Source organism: Panthera leo, chromosome D2 (assembly GCF_018350215.1).
Source record: "Panthera leo isolate Ple1 chromosome D2, P.leo_Ple1_pat1.1, whole genome shotgun sequence".
Taxonomy (NCBI): domain Eukaryota; kingdom Metazoa; phylum Chordata; class Mammalia; order Carnivora; family Felidae; genus Panthera; species Panthera leo.
In genome coordinates this window covers 61,205,076-61,229,788 of record NC_056689.1, presented here as the reverse complement: position 1 = coordinate 61,229,788, position 24,713 = coordinate 61,205,076, and the positions used below count along the sequence as shown (strand labels likewise).

Sequence of the window (24,713 nt, the reverse complement as noted above, 5' to 3'; positions counted from 1 at the left end):
CCTTTCACCCACATCCCTGCAAGAAGCACTAGGGTGGGGTTGGACTTTCTGGGGGGCTGCAGAGCCCAGGGGCCAGGGGCTCACTTGGGACTTAGTGCTGGCTCCACGCCTCACCTGCCGCGTCTCCTGGGGCCAATGACTCAACCTCCCCTGAGCTTGAGTCTTGCCTCCAGGGGGCCCACTAACAGAATCTGCCTCCCAGGGATGCTGTGAGAACGGCAATAATGAAGTGCCCGGCTCAAGGTAAGTGCTCACTACACTATGGTTACGGAGGTTAATATTCATTACTTCCTGGGAGCGGGGGTCTTTGAGGCTGCCGTTTATGATGAAGGTTGTGTGCTGCTCAAAGGCACAACCTGAGGGGCCCTGGAGGGCAGAAATCCCACCCAGGCGCCCCTCACCCCAGCTGTGAGTCCAAAGGACGGGCGCACTCTGCAGGGCACACGAAGGCTCCCTGAGCTCTCCCGGTGCCCTCTAGGCCCCGGGGCCCTGCCAGCGGGAGAGGGGTCCCCGTGCCTGATGGGATGGAGCAGCGTCACACCTCGGCCCCCAGAGGCGTGTCCTGCACCGAAGGGGCACGGGGAGCGGGCACTCACCCAGCAGCTGGACGCCCCGCGTGAGGCCGTAGACGTCCACCAGGGCCCAGAGCGGGTCGGCCGTGCGGACCCCGTTGAAGAAGAGCATGGCAGCTGAGTCGTTGATGCGGTAGAACACGCGGCCCTTCTTGTCCACCCAGAAAGCGATGATGTTGCCCTCGTTGGCAAACTCCTCGGGCAGCGCCTTGGCCCAGAAGCCGCTCTGGGACACCAGGTCGGGGCAGGCGTACTTGGGCAGCGAGTCAGGGTGGATGCGGGACGGGTCCTTGCTTGTGAAGCCCAGGCGCAGCGCCCCGCTCCAGCAGCACTGCTTCTTGGTGATCTGGGCGGAGGAGATGGCCTCAGACAGCACCCCGGCCCGCCGGCCTCCCGGCCACTGCCAAGGGCCCCAGGGGAGGGAGTGTGCCCCTGTCGGCAGACCCCTACGGGGAGCCACACCGCCCAGCTGTCCTCCTTCCCCTCCTCTAGGAGCCTTCCCACTGTCCAGTGACAGCTTGTGGCCCCCATGGCCACTCCCGTCCCCGGGTCCTTCTTTGTCACACGGGGAAGGTTGAGAAAGGAGGAGGAAGAGGGAAGAGCATGAGGAGGGATGAGGAAGAGCAGAAGGGACGGCCCGGAGGCAAGAGAAGGGCAGGGTGTCGTCGTGGCCGGGACAGAAGACAGTGCTGAGAGGGAAGGGTCGAGGTCCAGGGAGGCACAGAGGGCAGGGAGTGGGAGGGCCCACCTTCAGTCTGACTTGCTCATAGATGAGGACCGGGCGGTTACTGAAGGTGATGGCATTGCAGAAACTGGCCTGCCTCTTGACGGCCTTGTGGCTGAGGTCCATGAGGATCTGGGAGCCCTTGGTGTGCGGGTGGAAGAGCAGTGGCGTGGCCGGGAGCCCCCCGCCGGGCGGCACCGGAGGGCAGTGCTTCTGCTTGTGGTGGCATCGGTGAGACGGGACAGGGAAGGGGCCCCCGATGGAGTCTGCAAAGGAACAGGCCGCAACGTCAGAGCGGGTGGCAGAGGCCCCCGGAGGGGCGGAGGGCTGGGCACAGCAGGAGCTGCCCGCCGCCCAGGATGTCCACCGTCACTGCAACTCATCCGCTGCCACCTTGGGCCACCTGCTGCCATCTCTTGCTATGTCCCGCTTCGCCATCTACCACCATTGAGTATCTTTCACCACCTTCCCTGGTCCTTCACCCGTCACCTCCCACCCACCATCTCCTGGATTCTAGTCCATCTCCTGCTACTCACTAGTATTTACCACCATCTGTCTTCCACCATCCACCCTTGTGATCAATCAGCATTTACTACCAACACCCACCCCCGCACACTGCCACTCACTACCACCGTCACTTATTTTATTCAGCAAATATTCATTATCTACCGACTGAGTACCGAGCCCTGTCCTAGGCACTGGACATCCAGGCATGAAACAAACACGGATCCTGTTCTCGAGAAGACACCAGTCCAGGAGAGGAAATACGACACAGACAGGAATCACAATAAAAATGGCAGATAGTGATGAGTGATAAGGATTGGGGGGCAGGTCACTTCTCAGGAAGGCTTCCTGGAGGAGGGGAGGAGGAAGAGAGGGCATGGGGGCTGGGCTGACGACAAGGCTGAGCCGCAGTGAACATGTGACCGCGGAGCTGCCCTGGGAGACCAGCAAGGTGGGTGTAGCAGCCTCCGCAGCAGCAGCCCCAGGACCACGCCCGCCACTTCCCTCCTTCGGGGCCGCTTCCCTCCACCCTGGGCCACCTTCCTGCTTTATACCACCCCCATGCCCACAACATCTTGCACACAGGTAGGCCTCTGCACCCAGGCTTCCTAATGGAACCCGGATCTGCCTCAAGAGCCTCTGGCCAGGGAGGCACGCTGCTTTCTCCTACACACAGTTCTACCTCACCCCACAATGGGATAGAGTACAGGGCAGGGCTTGGTCCAGGAGAAGGCACGTTACAAGCACATAAGGGTGGTGTCCAGGAGACGGGGCAGAGAGAGGAAGCAACATGGACGAGGTATCGCGTGGCCTGGGTCTGTCACTGACTGGCTGTGTGACCTTAGGGAAGTCACTTCCCTGCTCCAGCATAGGCGGTCTCTACCCTGTGGCTCTAAGACGTGTGTCAGCAGCGCTGGGAGTGTTAATGCAGTCCTGGCAGTTGGGGGCAAGGAAGTGGGGGATGTTCATTTCTTCCCCAAGATCTGTGTCCCATCCATCAGGAAGGGCAGCCCCTGCCCATGCCATCAACTTGAGGAGAGAGACACAAGGAGGATGGGGAAGATGGGGTTGGGGAAGTAGGAAACCACAGAATGTGACAGAGGCCTTCTGGGATGTTTCAGAGTTGGGTTCCTCCATGGCAGTGATTTAATAATGCAGAAAGCTCAGTCCCCATCAGCCTGTCCCCGACGCCTTCTGCTCCCTAAAGGGGAGGACGGGTTTCCAGGAAGGAGAGGAAGACTGGGAGGAAAGGGCGATGGAGAGAGGAATGTCCTGAGCTAGGAAGACGCAGCCTTCAGTCCAGGCCATGTTTGCATCACTTTGCATCACTTTGCATCTTTGCTTCCTTCTTCCCAGAGGGCCCAGACCCGAGTGTCCACAGTCCATGGCTGGTCAGACATCCTGTGTGTGGGAGGTAGGGCTGGAACAAAGAGGAGTTCCCCTTGCTTTCACTAAGGAGAAAAGACTAGAATCACAGAACAGTGCTCAAGGCCTTTGAAGACCACTATGCAATAAACGCGAGAATTGCCCAGAGGAGACCCAGTCAGTCTGAGAAGGCTACCTGGAAGAGGCTGAGTGGGCCCTGGATGGCGCAGAGCAGGGGAGGTCATTCCAGGGAAGGAGACCCTTGGGGTGAAGGGCACAGCGTGGCTACAGGTGACCTACAGGTGCCCTGCCTGGGAGAGGTACACATTGGGATCAGGCCAGCTTCAGACACAGCTTGACTCTCGGTTTCAAAAACCATAGTAAATGGATTAGAGATTGTGGTAGGTCTATACAGTGGAATACCACTCAGTGGTAAGCAAGGAATGAACTACTGATACGAGCAGGAACATGAATTTCAAAATAATTATGCTGAGTGAAATAAGCCGGTTCTTAAAGATAAGCAAACACAATCCACGGAGTAACCACAGGGCCTCTGTTCCTTTCAGCCACTGCCCCCCGCCCTGCCCACACCCTGTCCCATTTGTCCTAATTTAAGAAATGCACACTAAGCTCTAGTGATAACAAGCAGATTGGAGGTTACCTGGGAAGGGTTGGGGGGAGGGGGAGAGATTACCAAGGGGCACAAGGGAGTGTTTGGGATGACGGATATGTTCACCATCTGGCTTACAGTGATGGTTTCGTGGGTGTATACGTATGTAAAAACCCACCCAATTATACACTCTAAACACATGTGGTTAAACATATGTCAATATAACTCAATAAAGCAGTTTTTTAAACATGCTGAGCCCAGCAGCTTGGAGCCTCTCCCATAGGACTCTTTCCCAGCCTCTGCTCAGAATCCAGGGACCAACTGCAGGACCTCAGCTTCCTTTAAAACACTTCCTCTCCTTCCCACCATCCTGGGTGGGGTCCTACCGTCCTGCATAAAGAGCTAGAAAATACTAGCTCTGGGCAAATATGGTGGAGACACCCAGGGACCAGAGACCTAGGCCCTGGGAGGACCATTCCCCGGGGCCTCCCTTCCACAGGCAGAGTTTTGGGTGGAGAAGGGTAGCACAGGCCCACCATCCTGGCTGACAGCAGAAAGATGGAGAAGTAAGGATAAGGAAACCCTGGAGCCCGGGGACACAATGTACACCCAGACATGTGGCCTCAGAAAGGCACATTCATGGGCACACACATACACCTGTGAGCACATGAAGGTAATCCAGACCCTACGAGACTTATCCCTTAGGCCAGGAATCCCACATTTACACATGTACCGTGCACACACACACATTCATGTACACAGAGATGTACAAAACAGTACACATAAATCATACACCCAGCGCCCATGGGCCATATGCATCTAATAATAACAGCAGCCAAGTGCTGATAGGTGCCAGGCTCTGAACGGGGAGTTTTACCTACACTTACTGGTTTCATCCTCACAGCAAATTTAACAGGGATGGAGGGACATTACTAGCCCATGTTACTGATGAAGAATCTAAAGCCTCAGAGACATTGAGCAGCTTACCCAAGGTCACACAGCTGGCAGAAAGAGGCTCTAGCCGTCAAATGCGGGCAATGCACCAGCAAGGCCTGAGTCTTAGCCATGAAGCATTAAATCAGCCAAGAAAGCATGGGTTTGGTGTGCTGGACCCATTTTTTTTTTAATGCACATTAAAATATGCTCACAACTGGGGCACCTGGGTGGCTCAGTCAGTTAAGCATACGACTCTTGATTTCGGATGAGGTCTTGATCTTGGGTTCGTGAGTTTGAACCCTGTATTAAGCTCTGTGCTGACAGTGCAGAACCTGCTTGGGATTCTCTCTCCCTTTCTCCCTGCCCCTTCCTCCCTCCCTCCCTCCCACCCACCCTCCCTCCCTCTCTCTCTCTCTCTCTCTCAAAAAGAAACTTAAAAAATAAAATAAAATAAAATAAGCTCACAATCTGGTAAAATATGGAAAAAACTGTTCATCCATGTACCACGTAAAATCATTTCAAGTAGTACACTGAGGGGATACCTGGCATTCTATTACGTTGTCACGATACACATGTATATGCCACCAAAACAGAAATGCAAACCGCGTTTCATACATTGCCCTCACACATGGCTGGATGTAAAATGCGGTGCAGGAACACAGCGAATCCCACTCTGCAAGAACAGTGAATGATAATGGTATGACAAAGAGGAGCCTCAAAACCGTGCTGAGAAAAGCCAGCCTCCAAGGCTGCACAGGTGCTCATTCCATTTGTAGAATGCTCTGGAACAGGCAAAACTATGGGGCTAGAGAGACCAGTGGGTACTGGAGTTTGGGCAAGAGGAAGACACAGGGGCACAAAGGGAGAATGACTGCTATTGTCTATAAAGAATACCTCAAAAGCAACACTTACAACAACAACTAACAAATCAGGTCTTCACTGAGATGGAGGAAAGGGAGGCTGCAATCCTTGACCGCCACAGCCCCCATCACCCCACTGCAGGCAGTGCCTAGGATTGGGACCATGAAACCGGAAACCCGAAAGCCTGCTCAGGCCGGCCGCTCTCAGCCTTAAACCTCTCAAGTGGGTATGAGGGGAGCATTGTGGCAGCTGCAAAGCACCTTCACTGATTCCTGGACATGCAAAATCCTGTGCCTGCCTCCTCCTGCCCACAGTGTAGCTTCCGGGGCTATCCTCTGCCCCTTCTCTCTGCACTCAGCTCTGAGTAATCAAAGCCACCGTGCCACCTCTGTGGAGATGATGTGAAAACCCTCTCTGGCCTGCTGGGTATCTCCAAGTGACCACGGTCACCTGCCACCTGGCAGACCCCAGCTGAACTCCTGACCCTAACCCACCAGCCCTCCATGCTCCCAGGCCCCAGTGGAGTCTTTGAGCATCGCACATCCGACCTGCTGATCCCACCTGAGAAAGAAGCATCCCTGGGCTCCGCCCACTCCTGTCCTCCCTGCCACCAGGGCCTTAGCGGGGCCTCATCACTCTCTTTGAACAAGGGCCAGGGCCTCCACATACAGCACCAAGGCTCTGTCCTGCATGCCTCCAGGGGGTGCTGTTTGCACAGAAAATAAGACGAATTGTGCCCTCCAAGGTGTCCAACATGGTGGTCCACACCAGGGTGTTCGCCGCCTCCCCAACCCCTGCTATCTCCCTCCTCCACCTCAGCTGGCATTATGGTTCAGTGAGGAGGAAGGAGAGAAAGCAGAATGAGAATTAACCCTGAGCACAGCTCTGATATTAAGGGCCAGAGGGGTGGCTGGGGCAAGGCTTCTTCCCTACACCATCCAAAAGGGCTCCCTCTCTGCACTTCGACAGACACTATGACCCTTAAGGTCTCCATTCTACAGATGAGTTATGATTCAGACTGGTTAATCAGCTTGCTTGAGCTCACACAGCAATTAAGAAACAGACCTGGGTCTTGAACCTTGGTCTTCCGGTGCTATTTAGGGGTCCTTTACCCTACTCAGCATCTAATACTGCAGCCCATTTTCCCCATGAATCCAAGATGGCAGGAGTAGTGGGGAAAGGCTGTGTGGAGAAGGCACTGGGCCAGTCCCAGCTGGGGGAGCAGCCACAACAAAAGGACCTCAAGATGCTGGGACACTACTCCCCCAGCAGCCAATGGTCCTGGTGGAGCCCCAGTCTCACCATCTGGCTCCCGACAGAGCTCTCAGGGAGGCCCCCTTTAGTGACAGGTTTACAAGCTTCCCAGGAGCCACAGTGGGAGCACTCTCCCCCGTCAGGCGAGGCTGCTGCTGACACAATGGAAACTACCCCCCCCCCCCCGCCCAGCCATTCCTCCTGGGCATTTATGAGGTGCCAGACACAAGCCTGGCCTGCCTTCCAGGTGACCCTCAGCTAGCTCTGGACCACATTCCTGCCTCTCGGTGGGGTCCCAGGGAGAGAGGCCCGGATACAATGCAGCCTCCAGAGTGACCTCCTCCCCACTGCCCCGGCCAAGCTCTGCTCCAGAGCTATCCTGGCAGAGCCCCAGAGGCCCAGGCCAGGCTGAGGTGGGCTGCCAAGGAGAGGGAGAGAGCAATGCTAATGACAACGACCAACCTCTATGTGACTTAACAGGCAGGGTCTTCATTAGGCCCCCAGTGCCGCTATGACACAGTTCCTCAGAAGTGGAGTTACCCAGCCAGAGTAAAGAGCCCAGATCTGAACCCAGGTCTGCTGCCTCCAAACCCAGCAGCTCTGTCACTAACTGCAAGACCTCTGGAGCCTCGCTTTTCTCATCTGTAAAATGGGGATCATGGCAGATCTTCTTCATGGGATCTTAAAACTAACCCAGGAAGTGGTTGCTAAAATAATATTAATTATCATTTATTATTATTTAGCAGCTATTAGTTGTATTAATAATGAAGAAAATTAATACTTATTATATAACAATAATGATTATTATTGCTACTGACATCAATCTGTGCTCTCATACCTCCACACCTTTGCTCAAGCTATCCCCCCCCCACACACACACACACACATCTTCTTTCCCTCTCCCACCTTCACCTCTCTACTTCCTAACCATCTTTCAAGATGGAATCTCACCGTGTTCAGGATCGCCTTGTTCTGAACCTGTGGGCCTGAATACCAGGGCTGGCACACTTGTTTGCACCTCCTGTGAAGGGGGGCCGTCTCACTTCCTGGATAATAAAGGTCAGAGGACAAAGAACATGAACCCTAGAGTCAGGAGGCCCTGGGTTCAGATCCCTGGCCATGCCACAGACACGCTCTGTGACTTTGGGCAAGTCACTTCGCCTCTCTGGACCTTGATTTCTTTCTCTGTAAAACACAGGGTCATCATAGCTGCCCTGCCCATCTCTCCAAATTGTTGTGAGGACCCAGTGAGTTCCTAGATGTGGAAAAATGTTGTGCACTTGAACACCCGGTCCCAGCATAAGGTCTTATATTTTTCCTATAAAAGCAGCAAACACCCCTGTAGGAAATGACCCATTCTTTTCATCCCAGACACTCCTGTTTTCTCTCCTCCCAAATGCCCTAACCCTGGACTGCATGTACTGTATAGGACTCTCTCTGGGGTAAAGACTGTGGAAGCCAGTTTGAAGGGTGGAAGCCTGTTTGAAGGTAGAGAGGGAGCCTGGGTGGGAGAGATGATGGTAGAACGGGGCAGATGTGAACTTCTCTGGGGTCCTTAAAGGGGCCCACTTCCCTCACTTGCCTCTTGCTTCCAGGCTTGGTCCAACCCCATTTCTCTGCTGGGAACCTTTCCGTCCTCCTTCCCACCCATGTACCTGCCTTTCTCTCATTCTTTAGACATTGATTTTTTTTTCATTTATTTATTTTTAAATATTTATTTATTTTTGAGAGAAGGAGAGAGAGAGAGAGAGAGAGAAAACACAAGTGGGGCAGGGGCAGAGAGAGAGAAAGACACAGAATCCGAAGCAGGCTCCAGGCTCTGGGCTGTCAGCACAGAGCCCAATGCAGGGCTCGAACAAATGAACTGCGAGATCATGACCTGAGCCAGACGCTTAACCGACTGAGCCACCCAGGTGCCCCTTTAGACCTTGATTTTAGGGGCACCTGGCTCAGTCGGTTAAGCGTCCGACTTCGGCTCAGGTCACAATCTCGTGGTCCGCGAGTTCGAGCCCCGCGTCGGGCTCTGGGCTGATGGCTCAGAGCCTGGAGCCTGCTTCCGATTCTGTGTTTCCCTCTCTCTCTGCCCCTCCCCCGTTCATGCTGTGTCTCTCTCTGTCTCAAAAATAAATAAACATTAAAAAAAAATTAAAAAAACAAACAAACAAAACATCTTTAGACCTTGATTTTAAAGCCCACGTTCCCCTAGACTAGGCTGAGGGCCCTGCTATGGACCCCCAGGGACTCCACCCACAAACCCCTAATGGCATCCAGCACCCAAGTAGCCTCTTTCAATTCTGGCTCCTCCACAGAATTAACCGCAAATGCCCAGAGGCACCCACTGTAGGCAATGTACTGATCTGTCTTCTCCACATCCAGAATGGTTCTGGGTGCATGCCATCCTTGGGAGTTGAGAAGAGTCACTCGGATCATTTTCCGTGCTCTGCAGTGCAGCTTTCCGGCAAGAAAAGGCTGCAGGGTTTTTGTGTCTGTCTCCCTGATGGACTCTGAGCCTCCCGAGGGCAGAAACCGCTGTTTCCCCAGTGCCTAGCTCAGAGCACGGTGTGGGGACTCAATGCAAATTGTTGAATGAACTGCCACTGTTTGATTCTTCAATCCACTGACCAATTGGCAAGTGTCCAGGGAGTACCTACTCTGTGCCCTGCCCTTTCTGGTGTCCTGTGGAGAAATCAGAGGAAGGGTTGCTAAAAGGACAGCTTCCTTCACTGCCCAGCACCAAGATCCCACACTACGTGCCTAAGAACCTTCAACAGCTCCCCCACTTGCCTGCAGGAAAAAGAAGAAAGGGAAAGTCATGAAAGTTAGTTCTTTCTTTGGTTTCAGATGCCCTTCACATACAAGCTCACCTCACTGTCTCAGTTCCTGCAAGGCAGGTGTCTGGAAGAAGCAGCTTCTAAGGTGGCCCCTATGATCCACACATCTGCCTCCTGGAAGTCATCCCCTTTTGCAGTCCCTGCCCCTTGGGTGTAGAGTGGAATGGAATACTGCTCCTAATGAATGAAATACTGCTGAAGTAATAGGAGGTCGTGCCCAAGACTGGGTATAAAAAGTCTTCAGCTTTCATCCTGGTTACTCTCTCTTGCCTCTCTTGGGTTTCTCCCTTGGGGGAAAGCCAGATCCTATGTCTTGAGATAACCCTGTGCAGAAGCCTGTGTGGCAAGGGACCAAGAACTGCCCATCACCACGTAAGCGTGGATATGGATCCCCTCCAGGCAAGCCTTCAGATGAGACCACAGCCCCAGCCAATAACTTGACTGTAATCTCCCAAAATACATTAAGCTGGAGGTATCTAGCTAAACTGTGTCAAGATTCCTAACCCACAGAAACTGAGATAATGAAATGTTTGCTGTTTTAAACCACTAACTTTTGGGGTAATTTGCTATACAACAATAGGTGCGTTATGCAGCAATGCAGTGTCAATTAGTCCCACTTTATAGATAAGGAAACAGAGGCTCTGAGAGGTCATAACTGGCCTGAGATCACGTAGCTGGTAAGTGACAGAACTAAGTTCTGAATGCAGATAACACACTGCAAAGCCACCTTCGGCGAGCCCCAGCTAGCTGGCCAGCGTCCTCTCTCTACTACACGAACCCTCCAGTCCACTCTAGTTGGTTTCTCCATGACCTCTGCAGCCTCCATGTACACACACCTTTGTGACTCAGGGTTAGGGGCCATGTAGGCCTACCATCTCCCCTAGAGCCCCGGTTAAGCCTACAGCAGGCCCTGCTTCTCCCTGGAAGTCTGAATGAATCCATGACGACAAGCTGGGTGAAGGAGGGTAGCGGGGAGTGGGCAAGATTGGCACCTTTGTCACCAAGTTAATCCCCACACTGAGCCTCCCGTTCTCACTCTTTCTGTGAGACATCCCAGTCCGACATTTTCCAGCAGCCAGATGTGCATACAGCTGTGCCTCCCCATATCCTCACTGCTGGGAGGGGACCAGCCCTCTTTTTCCCCCACCCCCATCCTACCCCAAGATTCCAGAAGGGGATTCCAGATGCTAACTATTCTGGGTTCAGCTCCGGGTCCTTATCTTCCCAGCATCTCCCCAAAGTCCCCAGGCCAAGCCTGAGAGAATGTGGGTTTCTGGGTGGAAGCATGGCTCAGTCACATAAATCCACGCACTACCTAGACCATCACCCTCCCCTTACACAGATCCGTACTCACTCATGTGTGCATGCATGTACACACACAACCAGTGGGCATGCCTGATGGTGGACACAAGCATCCAGGAACATTCTGTCCCAGGGACTCATCAGGGCTGGAGGGCGCAGAGATATTCTTGGTCCTTAGAGGCACCAGGTACATGTGTGTGTATACGCTCACGAACATACAGAGGCCTGGAGGAGCCTGCACGGAAACCTTCATAGAGACACATCCATTTATAGGGTGCTTACTATGCACAGGGTATACTTAGTGCTCATTAGCTTACCTAATCTTTCCACCAACCTTCAGGGTAAACCTTAACATCCCCAATGTACAGAAGAGGACAATGAGACTCAGACTCAGATGAAGGGACTGACCCAAAGTCACATGGCCAGTGGACCGGGATTCAAACTCTCACCAAGAACACCTGCCCCACCGTCCTCTTCCTGTCTAGCCTTGCCTGGCCTCACTGCCCAGCTCAGGACTCACATCCCTGAAGCTGTCCCTGACAGCTCCATCCCACCTGCCTCCCAGCCACCCGCAGCTCCAACTGCCATATGGTCCAGCCACCCAGGGCCTGTACCCCTCACTCTTCCCTCTTACTCAATGACCAAGGATCTGCTTGGTGCTCACTGGGTGCCAGGCACAGAGGAGCTGGATTAAGAGAATAAGTCATATCAAGCTGAGCCACCACACCTGTGAGCTCACCTTGGCCTAAGCCTCCAGAGCCCCTTCCAGGAGTCAGGCAACTCCCTCTGTGCTAATCCCAGGGTCTTATAAGGCCAGAGGATGCCCATTCCCCTGCTGCCCATTTGAGAACTAAGGAACCCAAAGAGGACAAGTGGGAAGACAACTGAGAAGGGACAAGGCCTGGCTTCCCCTGACGCCACCAGCTCCATGACCTCAGCCAACCATTTCCCCCTTCTGGGCACAGCATCCCCCTCTGTGAAAGGACAGAGTGGGAACCATCTCTCAAGTCCCTGCACCCCAGCATCTAGGGCTTGTTGGTCCAGAGATCAACGTGGGGGTGACACATACATCTGGGTGAATATGTGTGTGTCATCCATCCATCAGCCCCTCAGCACTGGGCCTATCCGTGCTGGTGGGGGAGCACTGAAGGAGGTGAAGGAGGAAGGCAAAGAAAGAAGAAGGAAGGGCAGGGGAGGGAGGGAGGGGAGGAGAGGCCTCTCAGTATCACTGCTGCCTCCCTCGGTGCTCGCCCGCCCCCGGTTCCTGCCCTCAAGACTAGGAGCCGCTCTGGAAATCTGCCTGATGAAAGACATCAAGCATGTAACTGCCGAAACCATTTTCCAAATGGGAATTAATTTTTCCCATGGGTCTCCTGCCAGGCCGGTCCCAGAGGAACCCAACTCCTCACCACCAGCCCGCGCGCGAGTGCACACACACACACACACACACACACACACACACACGCACACACCTTGTGCAGAAACCCGGACATCTATCTACAGAATAACAAGGACACGTCCCAGGCACAGGGCAACATAAATGTGGCTGCTCACATGTGGAAGCGAAGGCAAAGCATGAAATCCCTTAAATATTAGACAGATATGTACACATCACTCAGTACACACACAGAGGCCCAAAACACACATACACGATCTGCAGACACCAGAAACACAGACAGCCAAACACGTCCACAAACATACCACTGTCACAGCCCCCTCACCTCTATCACCCAGCGATCCAAAACCTGGGTTCACACCACACCCAAATCCCAAGGCCCATGGTGAAAATACAACCGAGAAGTACGTAACTATTCTTAGGGAATCGGGTGTGGGCTGAGGGCGCCCCGAGCAAGGAGCGATACCCCTGAATCTCCCACTTCCCCCAACACGCCTCCCGGGAAGAGTTTTAAAGCCACAGTGGCCGGGACAGCCGGTGCATAGGTGTGGGCCTGAGCAGCTGTGGATGCAGGCGAGGACATGTGAGGACGTGCAGAGGTTCCGGCTAAGGGACAATGGGACACAGGCAAAGACGCCCTCTCCACAACCCCCAACTCCCCTCTCCTACTCGTGTTGATGGTCAGTTGAGGCAAGGGTCTGGGCCGGCTTGGTGGGAGGCCCATCCTAAGGGGGGTGGTATTGGCTGAGGGTGGGGGAGGGAAGGAGGGTAAAGCAGATGAGACACTTGATTAGCACTCGCCCACGTCCACCCGGCCTGGATGCCCCCACTCCTAGAATTCTCCGCATATCCCAGGTATCCTCCTGTCCCGGATATGACCCTGGCCTCAGAATGCTTTTCCAAGCCCTTTTGGTTTTCCCCATGTTCGGTCTTTATTCATACTCTCCCACGTAACCCTCACAACAATCCTATGAACAGGGTACTACTATGAGCCCCATTAACAGGTGAGAAAACCGAGGGTCCAGAAGACACCTGGCCTCACTATGACATGTACCTATCTACTCCACAGCATGAGCTCTTGAAGGCCGTATCCTGGCTCGGGCGGTCTTGCCTGTGCTCCAAGGCAGCTGAAGGACGGTGTGCTGCATCCTGGGCCTGTTTGGAGGGCCTCTCTGTCCTTCCCAGGCCACAGGCTTGCCCAAGTCTGATTCCAGTGGAAAATGCCAGTCCGCTCCAGACCCTCTGCCAACAGGCCATGCTGGGGCCAGTGAGCTCTGAGAAGAGCCCCCGTGCCACAGACACGCAGAGCCGGGCCCAGGTCAGCCTAGTCTGAGTCTCAGGCCAAGGCCCAGGCCACTGGCCGGCTCCGGATTATGTGTCTTCCAGGACCTTCCATCTGTCACTTAGCCCTCCAGGCCCAGGACAAAATTTATTTCCTTTTAAGAGAGCCAATGATTTGCTTTTCCCATGTCTCCTTTCCTGCCTTTTTCTTTTTTAATTAGAAATTACTCTCTCAAAGTCCAGAGCCTGGAAGGGAGAGAAGCCACCTGGTCACCGGTCCCCAGCCACAGCTTCCCGATCACTCCTGCCACCACCCTCTCTCCTTCCTGGGCCCCACCCAGGTTCCTTCGTGCCCACTGGACTCAGCAGATGGAGGCTGCCCCATCTCCTAACACCCCATCCGAGGGGGGAGCAGGGGACACAGGGCAGTGTGGCAGGGACTGCCCAAGGTCAGCCCACACTGTTCTGGCACCAGCCAGTTTGTACAGAAACCCAAGCTCCTGGGGCCCAGCAATGACAAAACAAGTCCCTGGGAAGTCTTTCCCTTCTGGGTCTGGTGCCACATCGGCCATGTTACTCCCAAGACCACAGCGCTTGAGCCAGGCAGATTGAGGGGACAGGAGCCGGGTCACAAAGCAGCTCTGCAAGTAGGGAGCCAACCAGTGCTCCTCCCTTCCACCCCTTTACCTGCCCGCCTGTCCGTCTGTCTGACCGTGGACATACACCCCAGAGGTCAGAAGTTCACTGGCCTCCCCAGAAGAGCATACGCTTTGAGAACTGAGGTCAGGCAATGTGGGGGGCTGTCACTTGCACATCCGTGTGTTAGGCACAAGCGGGCACAGGTACACACCCACAGACACCTCCAATGCACCCTTGTGAGCACAGGCACACACACACACATACGCACACACGTGTGTGCCCACACATCTCTCCACGTCTCCATCATGGAACACAGCACTGACCTCCATGGCTTGCATCCCAGGACTACAAACGCGTCCCCCCAGCTGTCTAACTATGGTTTGCCTCAGTTTTAGGAGAGGGGGATATGGAGACCCAGGGCCTCACATCCCATGTCGGGGCTGGTCAGCACCCCAAGAAGGTAAGAGAACAACAAGACTTTGTGGGGAGACTTAGCTGCCTGACCTCTGCCGACTACCAGAGAAAGCCCACCTCTTCCTGCTTTCTCCAGGCTCCCTTGCTTTCCCCAGTGCCAACCACCCAAAAGCACCCCCTCCCACGGCCCCAGAGCCCACCAAGGAATAAAGAGGCAGGGGAATGATCATGCCCTCACCCGAGTGTCCCGGGCTCCAGCCTCCCCAGGTGGTCCCCAGGCTGGGACCGGGCAGACCCCTTAGCATCAGCTGGGGCCTTACCGTGGAGAGTGCTCCGGGTGATCTGTCCCCCCATCGCAGGCAGCGGGCAGCACGGCCACCTTCGTTTGGCCGGCTGGCCTCGTCACCGAGCCACCCTAGCCGCCAGCTCCCCTCCTCCTGCCCCTCCTCCTCCCCCCGCGGCCAGCAGCCGGCATGGCAGGGCAGAGCCCGCCCCTCCCGTGTCCCCACAAACTCCCTCCCGCACACGGCTCCTGCCTGCGAGGCCAGCTACACACACACACACACACACACACACACACACACACACACACTCTCTCTCTCACACACACACACACACACACACACACGCACTCACGCACACACAAGCACACCCCTCTGGCCCAGCTTGCCGCCTCCAGGCTCCCACCCACTCCCGGAGCCTCCCCCACCTCCCCGCACTGGTACAGGCAATGGGATCTGTCATGTTTATTTACATAAGGAGGAGGAGACTAGAGGCTTCCTGAAATAGCCAAGCTCCAGAAAGCACTGGAGATGCCCCAACCAGAGCAGACACACACACACACACACACACACACACACACACACACAAACACACGCACACGCACGTGTGTGCACACACATATGCTCATTCCCCACTTCATCACAGATACACACACATGCACACAACCTCCCCATTCACCCAGGCTTACAGCCATTCACGTGTCATTATGCACCTCCTACTTGCAGACAACGGGCAAGGCAATGAGGGTTCCATGGTGAGCAAAACACACATTGTCCTATCCTCAAGGGGCTTACAGTCGGGCTAGTGGAGCTTAATAACAAACAGCTAACATGGCTTCTATCTTCTTCCAGGCTTGACTGCAAATGCTTTAGGAGTATTGACTCCTTCAGTCCTCACTGGCTGAGTGAAGAGGTCAGTATTGTCATCAATAGGTACCATTATTATTATTATTATCTTACAGATGAGAAAAGTGAGGCAGAGGCAGGTTACCAACCCAGAAAGTGGCAGGGCTGGGATGGAAGCCCAGGGATCCATGCTTTCACCTCCACGCCAACGGTCCCTTTAATGGTAATGTGTGTCAGCAACCTAACTACCTGTCTGCACCACGCCCCATGTATATGCACAAACCCAGGCTCGCATAAGCATTCACCACCATGCACGCTTACCTACCTCCTGCCCACCAGACACACACTCGCACCGTTACACACACACCTTGCAATGTACCTACTCAACACACGCACGCTCCCACAGACTCATGCAGTCTCTAGAGAAATCCTGAGTGTGAAAAACCTGGCACCCCACACTTAGGGGAGAGGTTGCAGGCAGAGTTGCAGGCAGAGAGGGCAGAGGGCGGGAGGAAGGCAGGCCCCTCGAGTCCTAGGCAGGCGTGAGTGCTGGGAGCACAAGGGAATCACCAGAACGACGCTGTTCTGTGCAACGAGCACTCACAGTGTGTCAGGCACTGCATGCACTATCTCATTTGTATTCCAGGTGGGAGGCACTACTGGTAGGTACGTCCATTTTACAGAAAAGTAAATTGAGGCTCTGAAAGGCTCAGGAAATTGACTGAGGTGACCCACCATGTCAGACGCAGAGTCACGACTCAAGCCTGGGTCTGTGAGACAATCTCACAGTCCATCACCCATTGCAGCTCTCTGCAGGACAAGGGCCTCTCCCGGGCCCCGGCCCAGCCCCTGTCCTCAGGGTCAGGGATCTGGGTTCCCAGGGAAAGATCTGGGTGGGGAGGGAAGGCCAGTGGGCGGAGACATGGGAGTTGGGGAAAGAGCTACGGGAAAGGTAGGGGCTGCCCCATATCATAAGGGACTCAGAGGCCTGGACACTACGAGGGGCTGTGCTGGGCTCTGAGCCTTCACCTCAAGACCCTGCTGTTGCCGCCCGTGAGTTGGTCTGGGGGAGGGGCACTCAGGCCTGACCTAGTGTCACCGGCCAGAGGGCTAGGCAGGCCCTGGGTGAAAGTGTCCACAAGCCCAGTATGCTGATCCTCCTCCCAGACCAGAGGCATGCCTGAGTCTCCTCTCTGGAATGAGCTGTGACACCCAATTCCACACAAGGCTGCCCCTTTGTACAGGCACATCTTGCTGTTGGCTGTGCACAGCCACGCGCACATGCACATGCTCCGTGGCATACACACCCCGTTCTTCTGGGGGAAGGAGGCTCATTTAAAGTCTAACAGAGGGGGAAACAACCCAAACTCCTTTTGTGGGATAAATAATCATAATAATAACAAACACAGGACTCACTATGTGCCAAGAAGTTCTAAGCACACTACACACGTTAATTTGTTCAATCCTCATGACAACCCTAAGGGATAAGTTGCACTTTTATGCCCATTTTACAGATGAGGAAACCAAGGCAAAAAGAGGCTGCCCTGGAGGCTGTTCTTAGAGCAGCAGAGTCAACTCCCCTCATCCTGCCTGCCTTTTAATGTGCCTTCCTGGGCCCTTCCCCACCAGCCCCTTTCACATGGCCAGCCTAGTCTTCCCACTCCCTGATCACTAGGAACACCTCTTCTGGGAAGCCTCCCTGGGACCCCAGGGGCAGAGTGAGTCCCCCTTCTTGGAGCTTGTCTCTCCTCTCCTCAAGCTATGCCTCTCCCAAGCCCTTGTCTTACTCTGCCCTACACAGAGATGGTCATGCCTAGCTGTGGCCTTGTCTGCTTGCCCTGGGTGCATCAGAACAATTCAACTTGACCAACACTGATGAGCACCTACGACTATGGGGCAGACACTAAGTTGGGGGTGCAGAGGTGATCAGTAATAAGCCCTGGCTCTCGAGGACTTACAGTCCAGAGGGAAACGTATCTCTCAAGTAGTCTCACTAAAGAACACAGAATCACAATCCTAGAAAAGTGTTCCAAAGGAGTAGCGTTCTCAGGGGGCTTGGGGCTGGCTTTCCCGAAAAGCAAAGGTGAAGGATAAGTAGGTCTATGTGCTATGGAGGTAGATTTGAAGGGAGAGAGCTCCAGGGAGACCTTGATGGCTCATGGGTTACACAGCTAACCCTTAATTTTGGCTCAGGTCATGATCTCACAGTTATGAGATCAATCCCCATGTCAGGCTCTGCACTGAGCATAGAGCCTGCTTCGGGGTTCTCTATCCCTCTGCCTCTGCCTGCCTCTCTCTCTCTCTCTCTCTCTCTCTCTCTCTCTCTCTCAAAATAAATAAACATTTTAAAAAAGAGAGAGAGAGAGCGCTCCAGAGAGTAACCATGACATGTACAAAGGCACTGTGGCTGGAGGAAGCCCCACACATTCTAGAAGCAAGATTGGTACAGCTGGGGCAAAGGCAGCAGCAGAAGCCGGGGAAAAGTTTCCGCTGGCAGGCCAAGGTGGTCAAAGGACACACCAGGAGGGCCTTGAAGAGCAGGGTGAAGAATCTGGCCTTCCCTCTGAGAGCAGTAGGGAACCCCTGAGAGGGTTCAGCAGAGAAGCAACAAGACCAGACCTGCATTTCTAAAAGGTCATCCAGCCATCTGGTGTGGAGAATGCACGGAGGAGGAAAAGGCGCAAGGGAAAAAAGCAGGAGTGTGAGCAGCGTTGGGCCTGGACCTGACTTGCCCTCTCTCCCCTCCAGCCTAGCATTATGCCTGCACAGAGCAAGTGCTCAGGAAAGATCTCAGGAATGAAGAGAATCCACGTAATTCTCTGCAAGCAGGACTGGGGGTCAGTAACCAAGCAGGAATGGGGACAGAGCGAAAGTTCAGCAAACCAGAAGTCCTTCAGGTAGGTGGTGGCCCTCACTCTGGCCACTGGAGAGTGGACTGGGGGCGCTTGGACCCCGGGCTTTCACAACACCGCTGTCTAAAGGGGTTCCCCGGCAGGCCTGGGCCCTGTTTCCTACAATCTACTCCCCAATTTAAATAGGAAATGGCGACATCCTGTGCCTGAGGGTCCCCCCTACCACCTCCCAAGAGCAGTGTCCAGGCCTCTACAGATGAAGCAGCAGCCAGCAGTGCATGCCCTCTCTGTTTCATTCATTGGGGCATCACAAAAAATTTCATTCAGCCAAAGGATTCTGTTTCTAAATGGGGCGAGAAAACCACTGACCTACATCATTCATTCACTCATCAAGTGTTCACAGAGTGTCAACTATGAACCCAGTGGTAAGCAAGGCCCAACTGCTTCCCTACAGAAGCCAAGCAGAAGCCATGCTGGGATCAAGGAATGGAGTTCCTTTCCTCCGGCTGAATTATTTTAGCATCCTGTTCTCTAGAAAGGATGTGAAAGGGAACGTGAAGGCATGGAAAGGGTATGAACAGGGATGGAGAATCTATAAGTAAATCTACAGGAGAGGCTATAAACACTACCGTTTATTGAGCACTTACTATGTGCCACGCACCGTGATAAGTATTTCAAGGACATAATCCCACCGAATCCCACAACGTCTCTGTAGGACAGAGACCTACCTATCTTGCAGGCAACTAAACTGAGGTTCGGAGAGGCTACACTGAAGGCAAGACAAGCTGGGACTCAAACCCAGATCTGTCTGCATCAAAACTCATGTTCTATCCAGAAAAGGCCAAAGGGCAGGGATTCTTCTTGCTTGGGAAAGAGCAGACAAGGGAACAGTGTGCCTTTTCCTTAAGGAATCAGAGGGATTCTATTTGGAGGCAGAGCCTAGGAGTTTTCCAATGGACGGAGGGTGATACCCCAGGATGGAGCTTTAATGAAGGTGGGGAGACTGAGGACTGGAGGAAGACTGGACTTCCAGTCTGTTAGCAGGAGAGCCCATCCTGGAAATCTTGCAGAAAGTAGACCTGTCCATGACCTGCATGGGGGCTGCAATGCCTCAGAGCCCACAAGGCAGAAGGCAGGGCTGCATGTGTCCTGGGGAAACGATTTGGTCTGGGAGAAACGTTGCCAATCTTCAGAAAGAACCCCTCCCTTTCTGGCTAGCCCCCTGCTGCATCTGATCTCTGGCTGCAGAGAACTTCCGCCCCCTTGGCTCTCTGAACCCACTCAGCTCCGGAGAGCCCTCTCCCCTGCCTTCTGATTTCTTTCTGCCTGCTCCTCTTCCCTCTTGGGTGCCATCTTCGTCTCCATGGCAGGCTACTCAGCCCACATCTCTCCTCACCAAGCCCTTCCTCATCCACGTCCCCCAAGTCCCATCGCCCACATCCCCAGCTAAACCTGCCCTCTCAGAACTCAAAAGTCCAGGGCAGACCTAGCAGATGAAGAACAAAACATGGAACAAGTTCACTGAACAACAGCAACCATCAGAATCGCACATTCCAAGATCCCTGAAGGGAAGGAGCCTCAAGAAAGCTCTGGTCCAGTATCACTGCCTTCAAGAAGGCCATGAAGTAACGTGCTCATTTTACAGGTGTAGCACATGAGGCCTACTAAGCTGTGGACTTTCCAGGGGTCACACAATGGATACAGAATAAGGACATAAACTTAGGTTTAATGTCTTCTGGTGCTTAACCTGACGTTGACATTTGGGTCAGGGCATCCAAAGCCATGGAAGATAAAGCCATGTCCATGTCTCCTGGACAAGGAGAGGGGGTAACTTTTCTTTATGGTGTGGGGGCAGACGGGATTCCTATCTGCAGAGGTCCATAAAGAGAGGTCAGAGAGGGGAAGCAGCCCTGCTGGGGAGGAGCTGGGAGGCAGTTCCTGGTTGCTATAGTATCTTTTTCGTCAAGAACAAGTGATAATTCGATTGAACTGATGAGTCACCTGGCATTTGAGGCTTGAGGCCAACCTGCCAGGGCCATCGTTCCTGGGCCATCGTTAGACCGGGCCTGGTGCCGGAGAATGGGAAGCAGGGACCTCCATCCCAAAGCTTCTTCCCGTGCCCAGAACCAGGACAAGAGTGCACAAAGAGAGCAGTGTGCATGGAGAGGAGGATAAAGACACACAGGGACACAGGCTGAGAGCATGAGCTATGTGCTGCAGAGAAACTAGAGCCAGGGAGTCTATGGGACGTCCTCTGGAGCTGGGACAGGTGCCCCAGCAGTGACAGCTGCCAGCCGCCCAGGATGATGGGAACACAACAGGTGCAGAGGCGGGGGCGGAAACTGAAAGAGAATCTGAGAAAACGGCCTGGAGTTGGCCGCCCCTCCCAGCCCCTGGGCCCAGTGCCAGGCAGCCCTTTCTCAGCCCCTCCAAGACACAAACACACCTACGCCTGCTTCCCAGGGCCAGCCCGGCCAGCCTGGACCAGACGGAGGGTTCACCGTCCATGCTAGGCAGAAAGGACACAACAAGGAAGAAACCAGGTTTTAATTCCCAGGACAGAGTGTGCCAGACGGAGCCCACACCCACAGAGCCCCTACCGGGAAGCAAACATTTGCCTATGGTAAGATTTAGGTCATTGGCCAGGGAGGGTGGAGAGATGTGCCCACCCCACCCTTGCATGGGTTGGGAGCACTGATCTTATGGTCAGATAGGCAAGCTCTACCTCCTCGTGACTGGCCAACCCCCTGAGCTTCTCTGAGGCCCTGTGCTTGGCTCAACAAGTAATAGCAACTATTGCTGTCGATGATGTTGTTCAGAGCCCCAGAGAGCTCAGGAATCTATGTACTACATAGAGGGTCTAAGGTTGCTGCCCCGGTCTCAGCAAGGAGAGAGGTAGGAGGCAGGATATGAACACTGCACACCCAGCATGTTACACCGAGGAAAAGAAAGGGAGGAGGAGGGCCTTAATAGACAATGACCATCTACGCCATCCCGTGAGCACCATTTACTCAGCACCGCTCACCGTGCACCACTCACTGGTGCTTTACGTGTGTTACTGCACCGCATGCCTGAAATGCAAATACCATTTCAGAGTGCTGAGTAACAGTAGGACCTTCTAAGCAAGCAGATTAAACGTCATCCCTTATCACCTGGTTAGTGCTCTGTTTTTGTTCAGGGGCAGAGTGAACTTTCAACTTGAAGCCAGTCCTTGTCCCAGCGATCAATCACAAGTGATAAATTACCAGGGCCTGAATTCATAAGGTGCTCCCTGAATTATGACCTTGCCGAGGAGGGTGAGGAAGGGCAGACAATGAAACGTTTACGGGGGAGGTGAGGCAGAGAGAGGAGACCCAAGGCAACGCGGGAGACAGGACACATGTGCTGGAGCAAGACAGGAGCCTCATCCATCCGAGATTGGTAAACACACCCGACTGATCCCGCAGGCCTGTCCGGATTATGAGAAAAGCTGGCAGCTGATAGCAGGAGGTTAAATCCTTCCTCTGCAGGCAGAGACCACCCTCCCCCACCCCACGCTCACGCGCGCGCACACACACACACACACACACACACACACACACACACCCCAGTCAGATGAAACATCCCCAGGCTGGGAGGGCCCCCTGGGCCTCCTTCAGCCCCTCCTCCTGCCTCTGAGGAGTCTGCTCTCAGGCTCTCTTCTGCTTCCTGCCCCTCCCAGGTCCAGCTTACTGAGGAAGGGCAGAGCCCAGGACCAGCTGGCTCAGCCCCCACCTCTACTCCTGTGCCCTGGCCCTGCCCCCTGCTGGGGCCACCCACCCCAACAGTCAGACATTGGGCATTAGCCGGGATAGGAGTGTGATGGTGCAGGACCCCCAGAGGCCAAGCCCTGCCAGCAGGGCCACCGGCAGCCAGATCCCAATGATCTGACAACACTAAGTGCTACTCACTGCCACCATTTAAGAGTGTGTGTCTGTCTACATTAGGTGGCTTCACAGATGGTGGCTAAGGGCAGGTTCTGGGGGCACCTGGGAGGCTCAGTCAGTTAAGCGTCCAGCTCTTGATTTCAGCTCAGGTCATGATCTCGCAGTTCATGAGATCAAGCCCCACGTCAGGCTCTGCATTGGTAGCCTAGAGCCTGCTTGGGATTCTCTCTCTCCCCTCTCTCTCTGCCCCTCCCTCACTCTAAATAAATAAATAAGTAAATAAACAAATAAACTTCAATAAATAAATAAATAAACATTAAAAAAATTGTTTTTAAAGAGCAGGCTCTAGAGTCAGACTGCCTGTGTTCAAATCCTGGTTCTAACACCTACTCTTCTGAAAATGAGGTTGATGATAATAATGCCTGCCTCACAGGGCTACAGGGGGAGTGGGTGGGGGATGAGTTCACACATGCCGTGTGCTCAGAACAGTGTGGGAGGCAGAGGAACACTCACCTGACAGATGAGAAACTGGGGCACAGAATGTGGAAATGGCAGAGCTAGCATTTGCCCTCAGGTCAGCTGGCCTCCAGGGCCTGCACTCATGAGCACTGGACGGTGTACCTCCTGGGAGGGTGGGCAGCAGATACTGGCCAGGCCAACGATAATGGGTACGGCCTTGGTGAGGCCTGGGCTCGTGACCAAACAGGGCCCAGGCCAGATCAGGGTACAGGATCTGGGAAGCCGTTCAGCAGAGCGGAGAAGCTGGGCTGTCTCGGGAGCTGTCAGAGGGCTGCTGGGGCCCAAGGTCTCAGATTCCCCGCCCAGGAGAGAGGCCTCCACCAGACGCGCTTTACCAGCTGCCCAGGGCCTCCACCCCTCAGAGCTCCTTAGTCCCACCAGGACTAGCTGCCTCGCCCCGCCCACCGTGATCTCTGACCTGGCTCCCCTAAAGAACCTGTACCCCTTTAGCAAGGGTCCCAGCGCCTCTTCCACCTACAAAACTTAGGAAGGAATTAAGACAAACGAGTACTCAAATCAATTAAGAAAATTACATCTGCTGCGGGCATCTTGAAACACCTGCTGTGGGCCCACAGGAGGAAAAGGCAGCGCTGGAACTCAGCACCCTCGGTGGGGAAATGGGGGCTCAGACAGGTTAGCTACTGTAGCGCAGTCACACAGCTAATATGCAGCAAGTCTGGGATTTGCATGCACATCCACCAGACACGGGCGTCCGAGCGCTGGCCTCTCTGACACGTGGCCTCTTGGAACAATGACCCAGCTCATAAAAGTTACAAAACAAAACTTTCACCAAAATCTTACTGGATTTGCAAAAGCATTTGGTACGACAGGGCAGATGCTCATCCCTTTTTAACAGATGAGAAAAACGGGCTCAAGGAGATGGAAAAGAATTGCCAAAGCCAGAAAGCACCAAAGCCACCCAGAACCCAGACCTCAGACTCAGGAGTCTGGGCTCCAGGACTCTGTCTACAACACAGTGCTGCCCTGAGAAAAGCCCCCTTCCATTAAGTAAACACAGCATCCATCAGAGGGTCCCAGGGTGGGTGCAGGCACGAATGTAAATATTGCTGATCCCAATGTCAGCCGCCTCTGGACTTTGGTTGTGGCGTTCCCACTGTCGTTGCCCTGCCCTGTGTGGGTCCCTGCTGTACATCTAAGCACCTCACCCCCACCAGGGTCTGGGCCTACTCCCATTTTGGGGGGGGGGGGGTGTCAGAGAGGGCTCTGAGTTCTGGGAGCCAGAGCTTTATAGCATACACGTGTCCAAAGGGGAAGTGCAGATTAATGCAAGAAGGTATCGGGTCTTTCAGGCCCTGAGACACAAACACTCTGAAAAGAGAAAGGGAATGGCAGGTGCTCGCCAGAAGCGGGGAGGGGGCTCAGCTTGGCTCTGAAACAGGAGTTTCTGTTCTCACAGAACAAAAGTGAGTGACAGACCTAAGGTCCCTCCAGCCACTGACCTATGCCAGCCCTGTGCCCACTTCCCAGAGGCCATGACCCGGAGCACGGCAGACATCGGCTATGCCAGCTGCAGAGTGGAGGGCAGCACCCCGAGGCACACAGGAACCTGTGAGTGCTGACGTTTACCAAGGACCTCTCCGGAAAGGCTGACGGCTTTTGA

The 24,713-nt window shown here is 54.2% G+C and overlaps 1 protein-coding gene across 1 annotated transcript in view; it reads right to left on the bottom strand.

Moving 5' to 3' along the window:
* NEURL1 (neuralized E3 ubiquitin protein ligase 1) overlaps nucleotides 1–24,713 on the bottom strand; it is a 78,308-nt gene that overhangs the window by 17,098 nt on the left and 36,497 nt on the right. The window contains exons 2-3 of the mRNA XM_042908674.1: nucleotides 1,321–1,562; nucleotides 597–918 (exon numbers count right to left, since the gene is read on the bottom strand). Coding sequence (XP_042764608.1) covers nucleotides 597–918; nucleotides 1,321–1,562 — 564 coding nt within the window. The remainder of the gene's footprint in view (nucleotides 1–596; nucleotides 919–1,320; nucleotides 1,563–24,713) is intronic.